The 21,029-nt window shown below is 42.5% G+C and overlaps 1 protein-coding gene across 1 annotated transcript in view; it reads left to right on the top strand.

Moving 5' to 3' along the window:
- Nucleotides 1–21,029, top strand: part of ZNF335 (zinc finger protein 335) — a 140,340-nt gene that overhangs the window by 96,712 nt on the left and 22,599 nt on the right. The window contains exons 14-17 of the mRNA XM_077459237.1: nucleotides 8,891–9,051; nucleotides 14,448–14,683; nucleotides 14,890–14,992; nucleotides 18,462–18,553. Of these exons, the coding sequence (XP_077315363.1) occupies nucleotides 8,891–9,051; nucleotides 14,448–14,683; nucleotides 14,890–14,992; nucleotides 18,462–18,553 (592 nt within the window). The remainder of the gene's footprint in view (nucleotides 1–8,890; nucleotides 9,052–14,447; nucleotides 14,684–14,889; nucleotides 14,993–18,461; nucleotides 18,554–21,029) is intronic.

Below are 21,029 nucleotides of genomic sequence, written 5' to 3'. Positions count from 1 at the left end.
TTGTAGAGCCTCTTTCTATTGTGTGTACTCTTTAGCAGCCCATGCTGAGTGCCTGTGCTGCTGCTTTGGGAATTGTCGATTGATTGACAAGCATTCCTGCTCAGAAATGCATCAGGTCCACGGTTTTACGTTGTTATACCCAGCTCAGGCATATATCCTTTAATACATCATTTACTAGCCATGCACAAACATTTTCAGTTTTTATGTAGGTTTTAAATAGCAAACCAACAACAGCTTGAGGGACCACTAAATAAGTAAGCTTGCTTTATAGTCTTGTAAGCAGATTATTTTGCCCATACTAGCTCAAGTGTGTTTAATGCATGCATTTCAAGAATACGATTTATGTCCTGCTAATCCATCACAATTCAATGCTGATTATACTGTATATGACCACCATTTAGCCAGTGCTATGTCCATTATTGGGTCTCTTCTAGCTTGGGGTGGGGGGGCCTTGGAAGCAGTGTCTGTTTTCCACATATTGTATATGTATGCAACTGAGATCTCGACTCCAGTTATTGTTTTGCATGAGTAAACAGTATATGATACTAAATGGGCCCTGATTTGCGCTGAAGATTCATAGACTTTGATTTTGTGAACTGAATGTTTTACTTTTTGGCTTTCTATATCCTTTCTTAATATAGTCTGCACTAAATAATAACATTTATAATAATTTTTTTTATTTTTTTATTCTGGCAAGTATGAAATACTGAATATTAATAATGTGCACTCTTGTGTCCAGCTAGTAAGAGCTGAGGCTTTGTCACTTTTTCCAGTTTCTCTTTATCTCCTGCTGTTTACAGAGAAAAGTAGCTCAAGTTGCATTTACAGACTAGTTAAAGGGAAACTTAGCTATTTTGTTGTGGGTGGTCTATTGTCATAATGTGCAAATATGATGTGCATACTTGTATTCATGGCTGACTTCCTTGTCATAGCACCCCTCTCCAGGAATATGAGAACCGCAATCACCCTCATTGCTCCATTGCCGCTGATGACCTCTTCTTCTCCCAGGTCCAGCACCTTTCTTGTCTTTGATTGAGTACCCAATGATGGCGTAAGTCCTGTGCATGCATACAGGAGTTACATTGTCCATGGTTCCAATCTGCATTCTCAGCATCTTGCAGAACCCAGAAATAAGCCAGGGTATACACTGCTCTGGCCATGCACGATAGGCTAGCAGCAAGGTGATGCTACATAGAAGAGATGATACAGATTAGGGACATATTTACTACAAGTTTGAAACTTGATTAAATAAATTCCTTCCTCAGCTGCTCTAAAGTAGCACGGTGACAGACTAAAACCTGACCCTGATCACTTCTTAATTCTGTATCTGTTTAGAGTGAAATTCTGTTACATCTTTAGTATTAAATGGTGTCTCTGAACTTTGCAAATCTGTCGCGGTTTGCAGGGGTCTGTCGTACACAAAAAAAACTGTTGCAGACTTTGCTAAATAAAGGGCCACCTAATGTTCATTTTTGTGTGGCTAATTTGCTTAACAAATGCCTCCTAGGGTATTTTAACCACTTCCTTACCATACTATAGCCAAAAGACGGCTACGGCGCTGCTTTGTTGTTCTGGGAGGGCATCCATGGATGTCCTCCCAAAACCATGCCCCTTGCATACCCTGTGATCACTGATCGTGGTAAAGGGCCAATCACAGCAGCCCTTTACCACTGTGTCCAATCACAGTGTAAACAGACTTGCTGGTTATCGGCACTCCTTTCCTCACATGGTGTCACAGCGTGAGGAGAGAGAAACCAGTAACCGGCAATCCAGATGGGGCATGTACACAGATAATCAGGGCAGTGATTACCAGTGCCCTAATTATTAGTGCAGCTCCATCACTGCTGCCTATCAGTGCCCATTAGTGCCTCCTCATCGGTACTGCCTATCAGTGCCCATCAGTGCAGCCTCATTAGTGCACATCAGTGAAGGAGAAAAAATATTTGCAAAATGTTTTAAATGAAAGCATTATCTGTCTCAAAAAAATTATAAAAATATTATATGGGTACAATGTTGCATGACTGCGCAATTGTCATTCAAAGTGTGACAGCGGTGAAAGCTGAAAATTGGACCATGTCAGTAAGCAAGTGGTTAAAGAACGTAATATCTTTTTTTTTTTTCATAAAGTTTTTATTGTTTTTCAAAATGCATCATACAGAAGAATAAGTCATATAACAGGCAATCCATATTGAACATTAACAATACAAACATCTTGTACATTGTTATACGGTTGATGTAGATGTTAACCGGAGGTCTAATTAAACATTTGACAACATGTAGAAATATATGGAAGAGATTCCAGATGCAAGTGAAATCAGAGCGTTTTGTTGCGTACGTGTAGGGTTGTAATAATACCAACAAGTCTGAGGTTGGATTGCCATACTGTAACAATGAAGAACATGTCGAAGTGAGGAAAGATCATGGAAGGAGGTAAGGGGAGATGCTACAAGTTTACACCTTCTATTCTGGATATGCATATCCTTTTCGGGAGAGGGGGTGGGGGGAACTATGTAAAGGAGGGATGGGATAAAGAATTAAGGGGAAAGGGCAGGGAGGGGGGAGATTGTTGCTTCAGGTAAGAGACTAAGATGAGGGTTCATGAGATCCGCTACTCGCTGTCCACGAACCAACACCTAGTTAGGGTGAACGATTGTAGTGTCGTATGCTAGAAACGGTCTCTCCGATGATAGTAATATATTACAGATCTGAGGCGAAACCCAGGGGGTACATGGTGTTGGATACGTGTACCTAAATATCAGATGGATAGTCAGGTGGGGTTTTGTATCATGTCGTGAAAGTCAGCAGTATTCCGAAAGTGGTGCCAGGGTGCCCATTTCGAGCCAAAACTCGTCGGAGTGTCATTATGAATATGGATCAGTTCTTCTATATTTGCTGTCTTGTCTACTCTACGAAGCCATTCTGCAATGGAGGGGATGGTAGGAGACTTCCAGTAAGTCGGGATGCACTGCTTCGCCGCACTGATTAAGTGAATTGTGAGAGATTTTCGGTAAGATGTGCTAGAGTGGGCATTGTGGTGTAGTAAGAAGAGGGCTGGAGAGAAGGGTATGATCGTGCTTGTAATTTGTTCAATCACCTTATGTATTTTCTGCCAGAAAGGACGTATGGCCAAGCAGAGCCACCACAAGTGTAGGAGGGTGCCGCATTGATTGTGGCATCTCCAGCAGGTATCCGGAATCTGTGCATCCCAGGAGTGAATCAGGGCAGGAGTACGGTACCAGCGGCATTGTAATTTGAATCCATTTTCCTGAGCCGAGACATTCAGCGTACCTTTATGAATATTGAGAAAGATATGTTCCCAATCTTCCTGTGAAAAGGAAGATTCCAGGTCTTTTTCCCAAGCCTTGCAAGCCAAAGAGGTGCCAGGGATGTTACTCTGAAATAGAAGGGAATGGGTCAAAGAGATGAGATGAGTCAGGGGTGTCCGTGAGGAGCAGAGTTTCTCGAAGGGAGTCAGAGATCTAGTACAGTCATATTGTTTATTAGTGTATTGCAGGTAATGTCGAATTTGTTGGTAGGTCCATATGGGGATTGGGGGCATTCGCATGTTCTCTGCGATTTGTTGTGTCGTGAGCAGTCGTCCTTTGTTGTAAAAGGATTTAATGAGGATCGGTTCGTTTGTCCAATGTCTAACAAGGAAAGATTCGTGCATGCCTGGCGGGAAGAGTGGGTTTTGTTTCAGTGGGGTCATTGGTCCAGGGTTGGATGAAATTTCCTTTTGAGTACATATAGTAGAGAAGCAATGTAAAGTTGGGTCTATTAGTGGATGGGATTTAGTCGGAGAGGACATGTGTGAACGCTGTACCCATGGAAGATATTGAAGAGGGGAGTCTACGAATGAGGCTTCCAGAGCGACCCAATCTTTGTAGGGTGAATGAATGTTCCAATCAATTATTCTCGTCATATAAGTGGCTTTGTAGTAGTTATTGATATCAGGAAGACCTATGCCACCTTTGTCTTTGGGTAGAGAAAGTTGGGAATAGCTAATTCTGGGTCTGCGCATATTCCACAGGAAGTTTGTACACGCTCGTCTGTACGATTTAAAAAAAGCTATGGGGAGTTTTATCGGTACGGCCTGTAAAAGATATAGGATGCGAGGGAGAATGTTCATTTTTAGAATGGAAGCCCTATCGAACCACGAAAAAATTGGTTTGTTCCATAGTTTTAAGTCCATCAATATCTTGTGTAGGATAGGTAAGTAGTTTTTAGCGTATAGGTCGTCTAGATTTTTTGGAAGTTGTATGCCCAGATAGGTAATAGTCTCATTGGTCCATTGGAATGGAAAGTTGAGTTTACATTGTTCGGCCAATTCATGAGGTAAAGAGATGTTGAGGGCATAGGATTTGCTAAAGTTAATTTTTAAGTTGGACAATGTATGAAATGAGCTAAATGCTTTTAAGAGGGATGGAATCGTGATAAGGGGATTGGTAAGAAACATCAAGATGTCGTCAGCGTACGCAGCGATTTTATATTCTCTTATTTTAGATTTAATTCCATTAATATCTGGGTTATGTCTTAAGCTATTTAAGAAAGGTTAAAGAACGTAATATCATCTGTGCTCTCTCCCTGTGTGCTTTGAGAATCCTTTGTCATTAAGTGTGTGTGTTCACATGTCTTTTAGGCCGCTTTCCCACATATGCACCATTCGTCCGTTTTTTCACCCATCTGACGAAAACGTGGCAGAGAAAGGCAGGAGAGGTGAACAGGTGCCGACGCTGACTGTCATTGTCAGCTTAATTATCTGCTCTTTTTCTTCTATACTTAATAACGCCAAGATGGAGCTGTCATTTGGTCCTGCCACTAAATTAAACAAAGGGTCGGGGTTGGGTGACTTCGCTCCATGTTTAATTTAGTGGGGGGACCAAATGACGGCTCCTTCCTGGCGCTATTAAGTATAGAAGAATAAGAGCCGACAATTTCAGTCAGCGCTGGCAAGTGAGGGAGCCTGCCTGTACAGACTGCCCCCTCACTGTGTATACTGCTCTTCTCCTGCCCCTTTCCTTGCACACACTGCCTTTTTATTTATTTTTTTTATTTTTTTAACAAAAATATGTAGAAGAATACATATCAGCCTAAACTGAGGAAATATATATATATATATTTTTTTATAGATATTTTTGGAGGATATTTATTATAGCAAAAAGTAAAAAAAAATTGCGTTTTTTTTTCTAAATTGTCACTCTTTTTTTTGTTTATAGTGCAAAAAATTAAAACCGCAGAGATAATCAAATACCACCAAAAGAAAGCTCTATTTGTGGGAAAAAAAGGACGTCAATTTTGTTTGGGTACAACGTTGCGCAATTGTCAGTTAAAGCGTCGCAGTGCTGAATTGCAAAAAGTGCTCTGGTCAGGAAGGGGGTAAATTCTCCTGGGGCTGAAGTGGTTAAGGGTTACCTACACTTTACAGCTTTATATTTTATCAGAGCATGTGACTACTTTTTTGTTAGAATACATGATGGTTTGAGTTTTCTTACCACCCACTTGTTACTCTGATTACTCTGTACCCCCATACGGATTAATCATTTTTTACCAACTCATTTTGCTGAGTTTCTCCTATCTGCAGGTGAGCCTGTTGTTTTTTGTGCTTTATTACTGTAATGTATTTTGGATGATTTACCTGTCAGCGGCGCCTTATATTTTACAACCCTAATTTTTTCCCTCTACTGGAGGCCTCATTATCTTTCTTTATTTTTATTGTTGTGTATGTGCTTTCAGCAGGTGTTACTGCAAGGTCATTTTTATTGACTTGGTGTTTTATTATAGCTTAGTTAATACAATATTAGATATTTGCAGTTTTTCTTTTCCTTCAAATTGATCATTAACCGCTTCCCAATAAAATATATCAACAGATAGATATTCTGTGGGATTAAGCACATTGATTTTCTGTCATCAAGTCTGCATGTGTTTCAATTTATGTTTAAATTTTCTCCATTCTCAATGACCTTGGATTCAGTTGTCCTTAACACTGTGTCCTTAACACAGTATCGGGTATGTTCTCCTAATGAGCTGGTCCATCCAGTGTAGACCAATATTCTAACAATCCAGTGACTGACATTTATATTCGTATGGGCTTAGATCTGCTCCTGTTGTTCCTCACACTTCTGTGTATGCAATAATAATCTGAGAACAATGGCAAAGTTCAAGGAGCTATAATAAAATAAAAATAAATATTGTACAAATGTATTAACTATTATCAGCGGGTTCCTATCCAAGGTTGCCATCTGTTCAGGATTTACTGGGACAGTCCAGGCTTAAAATCCTGTGTCCAGATTTCAGACCACCTGAAACCCAGACACATTATTCAGACTAGACTGGCTCCCCAAGTAACCAAGTACCGCAACTGCCAAGTGCACAGGCATACTCTAATCGCCAGGGTTGCCAACCGTCCTGAGGGCTGGCTACAGCTGTCTAAGCCGAGTGTCTTTCTCACACTGCCCAAATCCAGCACAGTTCACCTCCACACATACAGGAGAGGAGAGAGGGCTTGATCTGCTCCTCCTCCTGCCTCTACCCCTCTGTGTCTGCCTGCCTACCTACACTCCAATCCCGGACATCAAAAGTGTAACTAGAACCTTCAGGGCCCCGGTGCAAGAAACCATGAAGGGCCTCCCTTACCCCCTCATCCTTCCATCTGAGCACCGGGCTTCCAGTTCTGGGTGGACGACCATAAACAACCTCCCAGAACCCTGCTTCCCACGTGCCCCTGGAGCGGGCATCCAGCCACTCTGGGACTTCTGTGTCTTTTGGACACAGCTGATCACAGATCACGGAAAAGGGCCAATCACAGTGGCCCTTTACCATGTGATCAGTTGATCACATGTAAATAGACTTCCCGATTATCAGCAGTCCTTTCCTCCCACGTTGTGTCTGTGTGAGGAAAGGAGAGCCGTTAACCGGCAAGACTGTCAGTACATTGTTTACCAGTGCCCTGATTATCAGTGCAGCCTACCAGTGCCTGCTATTAGTGCCCATCCATGCCACCTATAAGTGCTCATCAATGCCACCAATCAGGTGCTGATAACCACCTACAGTATCAGTAGTGGTGATGACCACCTATCAGTGTTTATCAGTGGAGCCTATCAGTGCCTCCTCATCAGGACTCTGAGCTGAAAGCATCTCTCTCATACAACCCAGAGCCTGCACTGACAGTTCCCCCTCCCTCCTCCCTCGTAAAGATGGGAGAGAAGAGAGCAGATCTGCTCCTACCCCTCGTGCTACTCTCCTCCTGTGTGTGCAGCATGGAAAGTGTGAAGCTAAGCAGCTGAATCTGATCATTCAGCTGCTGGGCTTCACAGTTTCTGCTGTGCACACAGGAGGAGAGGGGTGGGAGGAGAAGGAGCTGATCGACTCTCTCCTCTCCCATCCATGTGAGGGAGGGGGAACTGTCAGTGCAGGCTCTAGGCTGTTTGAGAGAGACATTCTCAGCTCAGAGCCCTGTGGCCAGAAACCCTGCTGGGGCCTCCTGACAGTGGCAGAACACCAGGGCCCGGGAGAAGCAGGAACCTCTGTCTGGCTTTAAAAGGAAGCATGGGCAAATTTAAAAGCCAGCAGATACATCGTGGATGAAAAGTGCCGATGCCTGAGCTTCCATTCTCCAGTGAGTGAAGTGACCATCCACTGTTTGTGACTGAAGTCTCCCCCCCCCCCCCCCTCCTCCCTTCTTTCTCCTGCCTCTGAGCGAGTGGGTACACTAAGGTAAGGGGGACTCAGGTTTTACTTTTGGAGAACTTGTCCTTTAATAAACCCCCCACCCCTATTAGTGCTAAGCTCCTTGTTAAACACTTGCCTGTTCGAGAAAACTTTACTGTGTGTCCTTGTTCTGCGTTGCACAGGCTTTCCCCTGAAAATGCCATCACTGGTTTCTCTTTTTAGTGCGCATGCCGGACACAGCCCTCTTCATTCCTACCCTGTTTCCCCTAAAATAAGACCTAGCGTGATTGTCGGTGTTGGCTGCAATATAAGCCCTACCACCCAAATAAGCCCTACTCTATTTCCTCAAAAATAAGCCCTACCCTGAAAAGAAGACCTACAAGGACTTTAACTAGGGCTTATTTGGGGGGTAGGGCTTTTATTGCAGCTATCACTGACAATCACACTAGGTCTTATTTTAGGGGAAGCAGGGTATGGGTGATCTGAGCTGTTTCCTAGCTGTCCTGCTGAAGGAGCATGGATGGTTCAGGAAACGACGGGTTGCCATTGGGCACTTGTCCTTTTTAAATATATGTAAACCCAATCAATTAGAGAAGCAATTGAAGGATTATTTGATTGATGGCTGTGAGTATAAATTTATTAGACAAAGACTTGGCTAGCAGCAGTATCCCATGCTCATCAATTTCTGCAAAAAATGTCAATAATTCAATATAATAGCAAACCCAAACAATAATATCTTTTTCGACACAATAATTTCATTTTAAAAATCGTGTGGTTGCTCCTGCTATGAGGGTCTTTATTCAGCCACTTTTTGGCATTGGATGACATTACTGTTTTTACCACCAGGAAGCTTGCCCTGTAAAATGCCATGCAAGCAATGGCTGGGGTCTATGCTGTAGGTGTAGGAGATCAGTGATGCAACAAAGAAAATTAAAAGTCTGCCCAATGGGAGACACAGACAGCAATAAAAATTTGAAAGAGGTTCTAACCCTTAGACAATCTAGCCAAAGCGATTTTAAAAATATGTCTGGAGTTTCACTTTAATAAATACTGCTGTAGGCAGTATCTGTATTTGAGTATTACAGCTGGCATGCATGAAGCAATTTTATTTTTATTCCTTTAAAAATAAGCTTGCATTTGGAAGAATGGGTGAGTTCATAAATCATCTAGAAGGTTGATCATTACTGTCATAGAATAATCTGATATCGATTTTCCTTTTAAGGTATAAATGTGAGTTCTGCGAATACATGTGCGAAGACCGAAAACAGCTTCTGAATCATCAACTCACTCACATGAATGACAAGCCATTCAAATGCAGTCAGTGCAAATATCACACATTTCGCCAGGACTTCCTGCTGTCTCACCAGGCCACCAAGCATGCAGGTGCAGTGCTCAGCAATTCATTTACAGTATATAAAAACTATATTTTTTTTATGCAAACTTTTTTTTTATATATAGATATATAGATCTATATAGATATATACAGTAGTATCATTTTTCCTGTGCTAAAAAAATCTTATGTTGAAAGCTTGGCATCGGGCAAACATAAAAGACTTACAGTACCTTAATATAACATTGTATTCATTAATACAATATTATTATTATTTTTTTGTAAGCAGTGTAAAGCCGCGTACACACGGGCGGACTGTATGGCCAACTTAGTCCGTCAGACAATCCGACGGACAGTCCGTCCTACTTTCGAATGAACGGACTTGACCACACACGATGCACAAACAGTCCGTTGAAAGTTTGCGCGATGACGTGTACAGCACGTACGACGGGACTAGAAATAGGAAGTCCAATACACAGCAATGCAACCTTCCGCCATGTAAATCCTTTCTGAGCATGCGCCATACTTAGTCCGTCGAACTAGCCTACTCACGAGCGGATTGTCCACTGAAACCAAAGTCTGACGGACAATATTACGGAAATTCCTAAATACTTAGTCCGCCAGACTGCACGCTGAAAAAGTCAGCTGAAGCCCACACACGAGCGGACTGTCCGCTGAAATGTGTTTCGACGGACTAAGTTGGCCAGACAGTCCGCCCGTGTGTACGCGGCTTTACTAACTAAATCTGACCTTGTATCAGCCTCTTCCTGTCCCTGCTCAGACTGGATGAGGGAGAGACAGCACAAGAAGTCAGTGCTATCAAGGAGCATGCTAATGGGAGAAGAGACTAATGAGCCCATGCTTCCTTTTTTATGGTCCAGTCAGACTTAAGCTGGCAGGGACTTGCTGTATTTCAATCCATGTATGGGCACCCTGGTTGTACACAAGTCAATCCATCAATCAAATTGTGTACAACCCTCCTTGTCGGGTTTTTCCCAAACTCTACTGCCACCGGCTATAGCCGGCAACACTAAGCATTGTGTTCTGCCAGGAGGGAAGGCTCTCCGCCTGGCAGAACACAATAGCAGAAGGGAGGGATTCCACCATCAACACTGAATGTATTGACGGGAAATGAAGCGATTTTCTTTCCTTCCACCACGGGTATGGCCTGCTTTAGGATGGAACAAGACCTATAAGTGCAATTTAAAGGGATTGTAAAGTCTCAAGGTTTTTCACTTTAATGCACTTTATGCATTAAGATAGAAAACCTTCTTTGGTGCAGCAAACACTACAACTATGCAAAAGTCAGAAAGTTCACTTGGTTATCCTTTAACTGAATTTTTTATTATCCACTTAAGCCAGAGCCAGAGAAAACCTCACTGGTTCCTTTGGTGTGTATTTCCTGCAGCCTGTGCTTCCCTTATTATTGGTCATACTATGAAAATAGGTTTAAATCTGACTGGTGGCTAGGAGGCTTCAGTGATTCCTGTTGTCCATGTAGTGATGATCCCAAATTCTCTATATTAGAGAGGTCTTCTGTGCCACCCAGCGTTACTACCAGGCCAATTCTGACATTTGTCTCCTACATGTAAAAATCATAATTCCTTTGCTAAGAAAATTACACAGAACCCCCAAACATTATATATTTATAGTTTTAGCAGAGACTCTAGAGAATAAAATGGCGGTCGTTGCAACTTTTTATCTTGCACAGTATTTTGCAGGAATTTTTGAAACACGTTTAAAAAATAAACTGTTTCATGCATTTAAAAAAAAAAACAGTAAAGTTAGCCCAATTCTTTTGCATAATGTGAAATATGATGTTGCTCCAAGTAAATAGATCTCTAACATGTCACGCTTCAAAATTGCACACGCTCGTGGAATGGCGCCAAACTTCAGTACTTAAAAATCCCCATAGGCGATGCTTTAAATTTTTTTACAGGTTACATGTTTCGAGTTACAGAGGAAGTCTAGTGTAAAACTATTTATTGCTCTCGCTGTAATGTTCGCAGCGATACCTCCCATGTGTGGTTTGAACATCGTTTACATATGTGGACGCGACTTGCGTATGCGTTCGCTTTTTTGAGCGAGCATGCGGGGACAGCCCTTTACATTTTTATTTTTAATTTTTTTCTATTTTGACACTGACTTTTTACTTTTTTTATTTAATTTTTTTATTACTTTTATTCCTAATACAAGGCATGTAAACATGCCTTGTAATAGGAATAGTGTGCGACAGGTCCTCTTTACAGTGAGATGTGGGGTCAATAAGTCCCCAGATCTCACCTCTAGGCTGGGAAGCCTGAAATAAAAGAAAATATAAAAAAGGATCCAGCTGAGGCGGGGGCATTTTTTCAAATGCAGAGGCCGGGCGTGACATCATAAAATTGTGCCCGTCCTCTGAACGATCATAGAGACTCTGGGGACCATCTAGCCCACCGGAAATCTCTATGGTCAACATCCGGCACCAGTCAATTCCTTCTCTGGTTCGCAGGGGCGAGCCAAGAGATGCACTGGAGGGCGATGGGACAGCTATTATGATTGTTCTTATGGTGAAGTGAATCGCCGGCTCTAAAAGAAGATGTCTGAATGATGCCTGTAACGGCAGGCGTCATTCAGATATCACCGCTCAAAGTTGATGATGTCATATGACGTTGGGCGGGAAGCGGTTAATATTCTATGCTGCAGTTCTTGGGACTACAGGGATGATGCAGTGTCATTGATTCTGCTGCCAGTGCAACCAGTGTGGAGGTGTCATGCCTGCTGGGATATTTGATCCCTGAGTGGTGCACACTGGTATCGCTTTAGTAAGGTGTGCACTGTTGAGGGACTTTAGGTACCAACAGCCAATGTACCTCCTTGTCAGTTGTACTAGTAGTGGCACTGGTATCATCATGTAGTGAAGATGGGAGTGTCAGCTGGCCTTCTCGTCTAAAGAATAAATCAGACATTTCTAGGGCACAAATAAATGAAATTATAACTTTGTGCTTAGTGCAGTAGTATAGAAAAAACAGCACCGCTCAGTTTATCTGAATACAAGATAAATACAGAAAATGTATAAGAAAAGAGCCAATCAAATATATAATGTAATATAAATACTGGTTATGAATGCAGAAACCAATTAATAAAAAACAATTCAACATAATCATAAAAGCTGTAAGTAGGAATCTCCCTTTTCCCTGAAGAAGTTCTCTTGCGATGAAACGCGTCAGTGGGAATCAACTAGTGATGTCATCATGCTCGCCTTTCTAAGCATGGCTGTGCTGTTATGCCTTTCTTCCCATTTTATAATAAACACTGACTTTTACTGGTGGTTGGGGATGAGCTTTGAGTTCGAGTCAAACTCACGTTCGACTCGAACATTGCCTGTTCGGCGAACAGTGAACAATTTGGGGTGTTCGCGGCAAATTCGAAAAGCCGCGGAACACCCTGTACAAGTCTATGGGAGAAATCTAAAGTGCTAATTTTAAAGGCTAATATGCAAGTTATTGTCCTAAAAAGTGTTTGGGGACCCGGGTCCTGCCCCAGGGGACATGGATCAATGCAAAAAAAGTTTTAAAAATTGCAGTTTTTTCGGGAGCAGTGATTTTAATAATGCTTAAAGTGAAACAATAAAAGTGTAATATTCCTTTAAATTTCGTACCTGGGGGGTGTCTATAGTATGCCTGTAAAGGGGGCACATGTTTCCCGTGCTTAGAACTGTCCCTGCACAAAGTGTCATTTCTGCAGGAAAAAAAGTCATTTAAAATCACTTGCGGCTATAATGAATTGTCGGCTCCCCGTAATACAGAGAACAGTCATTGAAAGTCATTGATAAAAAAAAAAAAAAAAAAAAAGCGTGGGGTTCCCCCAAATTCAATTACCAGGCCCTTCAGGTCTGGTATGGATATTAAGGGGAACCCCGCATCAAATTTAATTTAAAAAAAAGGACGTGGGAACTCCATGACAAATTTTTTTTAAATGGCGTTGAGTTCCCCCTAAAAATCCATACCAGACCCTTTATCCGAGCACGCAATCTGGCAGGCCGCAGGAAAAGAGGGGGGGACGAGAGAGCGCCCCCCCCCCCGAACCGTACCAGGCCACATGCCCTCAACATTCGGAGGATGCTTTGGGGGTCTGTGACCCCTCAAAGCACCTTGTCCCCATGTTGATGAGGACAAGGGCCTTATCCCCACAACCCTGGCTGGTGGTTGTGGGGGTCTGCGGGCAGGGATCATCAGAATCTGGAAGCCCCTTTAACAAGGGGACCCCCAGATCCCGCCCCCCCCCTTTGAAATGGTAAGGGGGTACAAAAGTACCCCTACCATTTCACAAAGAAAGTGTAAAAGAATGTTTAAAAAGACACACACACCGTTAAAGTCCTTTATTAAAAATAAAAAAATAAAAAAAAGATTCCAGCGGTGGTAATCCACTATTGCTATCCAGCGACGGATGATCATCTCTCCGGGGTCCAGCGATGGCTGATCTGATCCAGCGATGGGTGATCTCTCCCTCCAGCGCAGCGCATCCATCCTCTGTCTCCACTGGCAGAGACACTGCGGGGATCCCGGCAGCCTGACATTTCTTATATGAGGAGGGTGGGGCCACCCGTCACCTGACCCCGCCCCCCTCTGATGCAAGTGGGAAAGCCTGGCTTCCCCAATGATGTGTGGGTGACCCCGCCCCCTCTGATGTAAGGGAAACCTGTCACTGAATCAGATCAGCCATCGCTGGACCCCGGAGAGATGATCATCTGTCGCTGGATAGCAAGAGTGGATTACCACCGCTGGAATTTATTTTTTATTTTTAATAAACTTGAAAGATCACCTTCCACTTGCTCCCTGCCACTCTGTTTAGCCACTACAAATGAAGACAAATACTCAGTACTTCCATGTATGGGAGAGTATGTGGCTTACGCCTATTGGACATGGGTAGCAGGGACAGAATCTACAAGTATTTATATTCTCTTATGCATGATATGGAGCTTACACAAGGCTTCCTCTATTCACTCATAACAACTAAACAGAGCAGGAAGGGTAAGTATGCCGTATACGTATTAACTAAGAATACAGTAATTTGTACAGTTAGCAAGAGTAAGCTTTTCAGTGAGGCTGCATTCACAGCCATAAAAAAGACCCAACAAGCAAAATCCCATTCATTTAAATGGCCCCTGTTCACATCTGAGCATTTTGCACCCTGAAAAAAAACGCCTGAAGCTCATAAAAGTACGTGAGCTTCTTTTTGGGCAGATTACAGGCATTTTTCTGCTTTTTACATTGGTGACCTGTGCAAAAACGCGGTAAAAAACGAGTGACTTGCTGCCTGAAAAACAAACGCTCAAGTGTGAATGCAGCCTGAAAGATGATTTTTTTTTATTGGTATTGCTCTTTACTGTAACCTTATTTAATAATCATTGAGGTGCATGTTTACTGAAATGTTTCTTTCTATGCTCATGGAATCTGCATCTTCCTAGGGGGGAAACCTTTTGCCTGTGACTACTGCCACTTCACCACCAAGCACAAGAAGAACCTGCGTCTTCATGTCCAGTGTCGCCACACTCTCCTGTATCAGGAGTGGTTGCAGCGCCACCCTGAGGAGACACCTTGTCGGCGCCGACCATTTTTTTCTCACCAGCAAATTGAACAACTGAAGCAGCAGCAGCAGTATGACCAACTTGAAGACGAGAACTCTTCAGTGCCCCATGCAGAAGTAAGTACACTGTGACACAGAATGTTTAATTCAATTTCCTAGAGATGGGTTTACTGATCCATGATTCACAAATAAGTTAAACCAAAATGTGCTGGTATACCCAGGTGAATCATTAATGCTTTTGAGTGGCAGTCACTGAGAAGTCACTTCAGGTACATATGAGTTCTGATCAAGCAACTTAAAATATATATATGTTTTGATAATAGGGTCAACCCAGAGAGCTCACTTATCACCTGCTGCACCCACAATCTCAGGAGGAAGGGCAGGCAGAGAATACACTGGAAGGTGCTACTATCATATATGAGCAAGGTGAGATGATTAATGTGTGTCTTTTTATATTTTTGAATTTTCTGAAATGCTTCTGACCCTTTAATGTGAGTAGTTTAGAGACCTGGGATGGATCTGGTATATAGTGAATCTGAGAAAGGTTCTGTGATCCTATTGAATCCTAGGATATGTCTGTTGGGACAGGTAGGTGTCTGGATTGTGAAGATGCCCTGGAAACTGAAGTATCTGAGGTTTCATTTTTGGCAAAAAAATAAAAAATTTAAGGGAATCTGTGGTCAAGTTATTGGTATAACTAAAACGTTCGTAAGAAAAAAAAAAAAGATCCTGTTCCCTTATTGCAGATTACACAGCACCGTGCTTGTGCTGTCTAATCTGCCACTCTCTAAACTGTAAAAAAAAACCTGGCTGACTCTGCCACTTCCTGTATCCCCCTCTGCGAGCTGAACACGATAATCATGGCTGTTGATCCCTGACTATCGTGGTCAGTTTACGTGCTTCCATCATCGACAGCTCTCCTCTGTCCTCCTCAACCCCTCCCTCTCTGCCTGTCAGCTCTGTGTCTGTGTGAGCTGTCTCCGCCCCCCCCCCCCCCACACACACACACACACACACATATACACACACACACACACACACACACACACACACTCCTGTCGCTATTTGTAGTAAAAAAAACTTTACAATATCCTGGCGATAACTCGCCGTGTAAGTGTTTGTATAAATAGATGCCTCTTAATACATTTTTTCAGTTATCTTCAGGCCAGTCACATGACTCCCAGCCCCTCTGCTACTATGATCCAGGGCTACAGTGGGAGGTGCCGACCTTAGAGGGAGTTCTTGACCCCTCAAGCTGTAGCCCTGGATTATAGTAGCAGAATGTCTGGGAGTCACGTGACCGCCCTGAAGATAACTGAAAACATTTATTTAGAGGCACCTATTTAAATATTTACATAGTGAGTTATCGCCGGATAAAGGAGAGGGGCTGCCAGTCAAAGGGGTTTTTAGGGTTACAACCACTTTAATTAATTACAAATTCTTAAGTATTGAATGAGCTTTAAAACAAGTCCTTCCTGAATTCAGGAACTGCCAGCTCTACGAAGCAATTCATCTTCAAATTTACAGCAGAAGCCTAAAAGTCATTCTCTCAAAAGCTCAGCTTATGCATCACCCCAAACCCACCTCCCCCCTCCCCCCATCCCAGCGCTCCTGTGCTTAGATTAGGGATAAGAAGGCCGCCAAGTCACTTAGCAGGGGAGGCAGTGTGATCTGAATTGCTAAGAAGGACTTGAACAACTTAATTGATCTTGCTGGGAACTTTGGAGAAGAATAGCTCCACAGTGCCTGCATCTGCAGAGGTTCGTAAGGGCTTGTTTTAAAGCTCATTTGCTTTCTTTCTCTTACAGCTCATTTTGATTGTCAGAAATATGTAAGGGCTTGACCTCCTGACCACAGGTTAAATGTGATTGTCAGAAGATGTCTGCAGTTAATGATACCATATGATTAAAATTAGAAAAATGGCTGGACATGTCCGATGTTATCTGATACCCCTTTGGGTGGGATGTGTACATTCTAATTACTAATCCTTTGGTAATGATCATCTTAATGTTACCGCCTTCTATTCTACTATACCTGGGAGACGTGTTCTACCGGTATTAAATGTAATATACTTAACAAAAAGGTTATGGGAGATATTTACTAAAACTGGAGCATGCAAAAATGTGGTGCAGCTCTCTAACGCTCCTCGTCTCTGGGAGCCGGCCTAGTTAGGATGGTTACAACAATACAAAAAAATGTTCTTTTTCTCTTTTTTTTTTTTTTTGTGTTTCATAAGCAATATACAATTTATAAATGTATGTAAGCATTTTCTTTTACCGCTTGAGGTGTTCAGACGTTTGCCTACCATACAGCCTAATTTGGAGAATTGACTGTTCTGCATTACAACCTAAAGCTGCGGTTTCCAATCGTATTGATGAACAATGTATTATGCTTATTGCATTCCTTTATTGGATCCTCTTCCTCATGTCATACTTGATGTAATTATCACACTGTCATGCTAATCTAATTTTTTCTCTATTAATAAAATCATTTTGTAAGAGAAAACGTGGTGCAGCTCTGCATAGAAACCAATCAGCTTCCAGGTTTAATTGTCAAAGCTTAATTGATCAAATTTAAGTTTGAGGCTGATTATCTACCATGCACAGCTGCACCAAATTCTGAGTGCTCCGGTTTTACTAAATCTCCCCCTTTTGAGCATTAGTATTGTACAGTTATTGCACAGTCTGTACAACTGTGAAAATGTAACATAATATGAACAGTCATGCCCCAAAAGAAAACGTAAATAATAAACCTTTATACATCTTAACTGATAGAAGGCTGTGTCCTTTTTCCATTCTGGAAATAAAACAAAAATTGCAATAATAAAATGTCATTAAAGTGGTTGTAAAGTCTAAACATTTTTTACCTTCATGCATTCCTTGCATTAAGGTAAAAAATGTTTAGGTGTCAGCATTGCCCCCTCAGCCCCCCTTTTACTTTCCTGAGCCCTCATTCGATCCAGTGCTGTGCATGTCTGCAGATCTTTTCTCCCCTCACTTCCCGGTCTCGCTGGCTTTGCTGGGGCACCGGGGGCCATTGGTTCACAGAGTAGGTAAGTATAGACATGCTTGTTATTTTATTAGAATTTTTTTTAAATGTACCTTTACAACCCCTTTAAATAAAGATGTCTGTAATGTATAGCCAAAGTCTTACTTTTAGGCCCCTTTCACACTGGGGTGGGGGTGGCATTGGTGGTAGTTTTAGCGGCGCTTTACCGTTGTATTTGCGTAGGTATTCGGCCGCTAGCAGAGTGCTTTTAACCTCCGCTAGCAGCCAAAAAAGGGTTAAAGCCACTCACAAAGCTGCTGCTGCTGTGGAGCTTTGCCGGCGGTATAGCCGTGCTGTCCCATTGATTTCAATAGGCAGGAGCGGCAGGAGAAGCGGTATACACACTGCGCCTTCACCGCTCCAAAGATGCTGCTAGCAGGACTTTTTTTTACCATCCTGCCAGCACAATGCTCCAGTGTGAAAGCCCTCGGGCCTTTCACACTGGATAGACAGCTGCGGCTGTTTGAGGGAGCTTTGCAGGCATTATTTTTAGCGCTGTAGCGCCTGCAAAGCGCCCCAGTGTGAAAGGGGTCTTATACAATCAGATTAATTTATTAAAACTGGAGAGTGCTGGTACAGCTCTGCATAGAAACCAATCAAATTCCAGGTTTTTGGTCAAAGCTTAATTGAACAAGCTGAATTTAGAAGCTAATTGACTACCATGCACAGCTACACCAGATTTTGCAAGCTCCAGTTTTAGTAAATAGACTCTCGTGACTCTTAACTGCCAAATACAATGACCGATATTTCCACTTTTTCGCTTTCTAAAATTCAAAATTGCAGGTTGCTACATTTTGACAGGAAATAACAAAAGTAAATATTAAAAAGGAACACATTTCTCTTTTAGATGGAGAAGCAGATGAACTTGCAACTCAGGCTGCCCTTGATCTTCTGTTGAACATGAGTGCTCAGAGGGATGGCAGCGGAGGACCACTACAAGTATGCCGAGTTTTGAACATGGTCATAATGAAATCCAGATTATCAGAAAGGATATGAAGTTTAGTTCTGTAACCAGATTAGTTTAGATCAGGGGTCTTCAAACTTTCTAAACAAAGGGCCAGCTTACTGTCTTTCAGGCTTTAGGGAGGGCCAAACTGTGACCAGTTGGAATAGAAAATGCCCCGGCATAAGTAGCATAAACAATGCCCGTCATTGGCTATAATCTCATGCCCCATTGTTGGTATCAGTCAGAGGAATAGTGCCATTGACAGTGTTAGTGGGTGGGAGGAATGGTGCCCCATCATTAGTGTCAGTTGATGGAATACTGCCCCAAGGGCCAGATAAAGGCAAGCAAAGGGCCACATCTGGCCCCTGGACCGAAGTTTGGAGACCACTGGTTTAGAGATTTGACCTGGTATGACTAAACTAGTAATTATAGAACATTTAAAGCCACTCTGTTGAGAATTAAAAAAAACAAAAACCTTAATATGAACATTGAGCCGTCCTGCTATTGATACATCAAATTTTTCCTCTCGCAAAGCAGAGCTAGAATCTTCCTCTTCCATCACTTCTGGCTTCATCCCCCGCTGTGTGTTGTGGTTCCATCCGCTGGACTCTCCATGGAAACAATAGTGATGTAGTGACTGAAACCACAACACGCTGCAGGGGGCACAGCCATCCGTCACCTCTGGAATTGTCAGCTACGGAAGATTCTACCAAACTTTTATGGCTGCAGACAGCAAAGATTAAATAGGCCGCAGGGCTAAATAGGCATAATGGTCTTTTACAGGATACATTTTAAATGTGCTGGTGTCAGAATTGCTTTTAAGGTCACTTTACTAAGGTGAAGAGCTGTGTGCAGAATATAAAGAATATACAGGCATACCCCACTTTTAAGTACACAATGGGGTTTATTTACTAAAGCTGGAAAGTGCAAAATCAGGCTCAATTCTGCATAGAAACCAATGAGCTTCTAACCCCAGATTGTTCAATTAAGCTTTGGTAAGTAAACCTGGAAGCTCATTGGTTTCTATGCAGAATGAGCCTGATTTTGCACTTTCCAGCTTTAGTAAATAAACCCCATTGTGTACTTAAAAGTGGGGTATGCCTGTATTGCATATGGTCACTATAAAGCCTGAGTGCTATGAATTACTACAGAAAAAATTGTGTTGCGCTGTCAGGAAAACATCTAATTCAATATATAGTGTATAACAAAAATATCTAAAAATAATAAAGTCCTACAAATGAAATATCTAGGACTTTATTATCTTTTGATTTGGTAGGAAAACTTCTAATTCAATAAATAGTGTATAACAGACAGTGCAACAATTTTTTTTCCGTTGTCTTTCGATATTTATGTGTGAATATCGGTGAGTGCTACAGTCAGGTTTTTTACATTCTCACCTTCATTTTTTGATTGATGAATTTGCCAAGCGTGGGTAAAACCGTATTCACACGTGTGCCATTTTGGACTCCAATATCACATTACAAGTTGCACCCCATGTTTCCCAATGAGTACCATTCATATCTGTGCGACTTAAAGTTGCAGCGACTTTAAAGACATTTTTTCCGTACTTTGATCCGACTTTCATGCAACTTGAGGGCCATAGACTTCAATGTAGACCCTCAAAAGTTGCATGAACGTCACTCATACATGTTTTATAAATGCAACTTGAATGCCAGCAATGAAAACAAAACATACCACGTCAGCATTTTGTTTTTTACATGGCATTGGGTGCCCCCAAAATCATGCATGCAGGTCAGCAAAGGGGGTGGAGTGATTACTCCCCCCCCCCCCAAACCATACTAGGCCGAATGCCTTCAACATGGGGGTACTTTGGGCAGAGGGTCTTTAACCCCCCCCCCCCCAAAGCACCTTGTCCCCATGTTGGGGGGAAAGGGCCTCTTCCCTGCAACCCTGGCTGGTGGCTGTGGGGGTCTGCAGGCAGGGGACTTATTGGAATCTGGAAGCCTTTTTTAACAAGGGGTCCCCCAGATCCCGGCCACCCTTAGCCCATGTGAAGGAGTACTTACGCATGCACCAAAAAAAAAAGGGTAGTGTAAAAAATGACAGTAGGCAGTTTTTACAATTTATTTATGTAAAAAATATTGTCCCGGTACAGATCTATCGTCCACCGCTGACATAAAAAAAGCCTCCTTCGTCCACCAGCAAAGCCATCTCACAGCTCTTAAATAACTTAAAAAGGATGTCGCCAGGTGGCACCACCCCTTGTGGCATCACCGACCCATTATGCCCTCAGGCAATGACATCACAAGGGGGCGGTGCCACCCGGAGATGTCACCGGGTGGCTATGCCCCTTAGCTATTTAGGAGCTGTCAGATGATGGAGCTGGCAGATGGTGGGAGCCTTCGTTGGGGCTGGAGGTTTTTTGTTTTCTTTTTCTGGGTTAGCAATGGCGTGATTGATAGTGGATCTCCACCAGGGGATGTTTTGTATTTATTTGTTATTTGTTAA

The sequence above is a fragment of the Lithobates pipiens genome, unplaced genomic scaffold (genome assembly GCF_037356315.1).
Source record: "Lithobates pipiens isolate NorthernLeopardFrog02 unplaced genomic scaffold, aLitPip1_a1.2 Scaffold_28, whole genome shotgun sequence".
NCBI lineage: Eukaryota > Metazoa > Chordata > Amphibia > Anura > Ranidae > Lithobates > Lithobates pipiens.
Note: the sequence above shows the minus strand (reverse complement) of the source record. Positions and strands in the feature narration are given on the sequence as shown.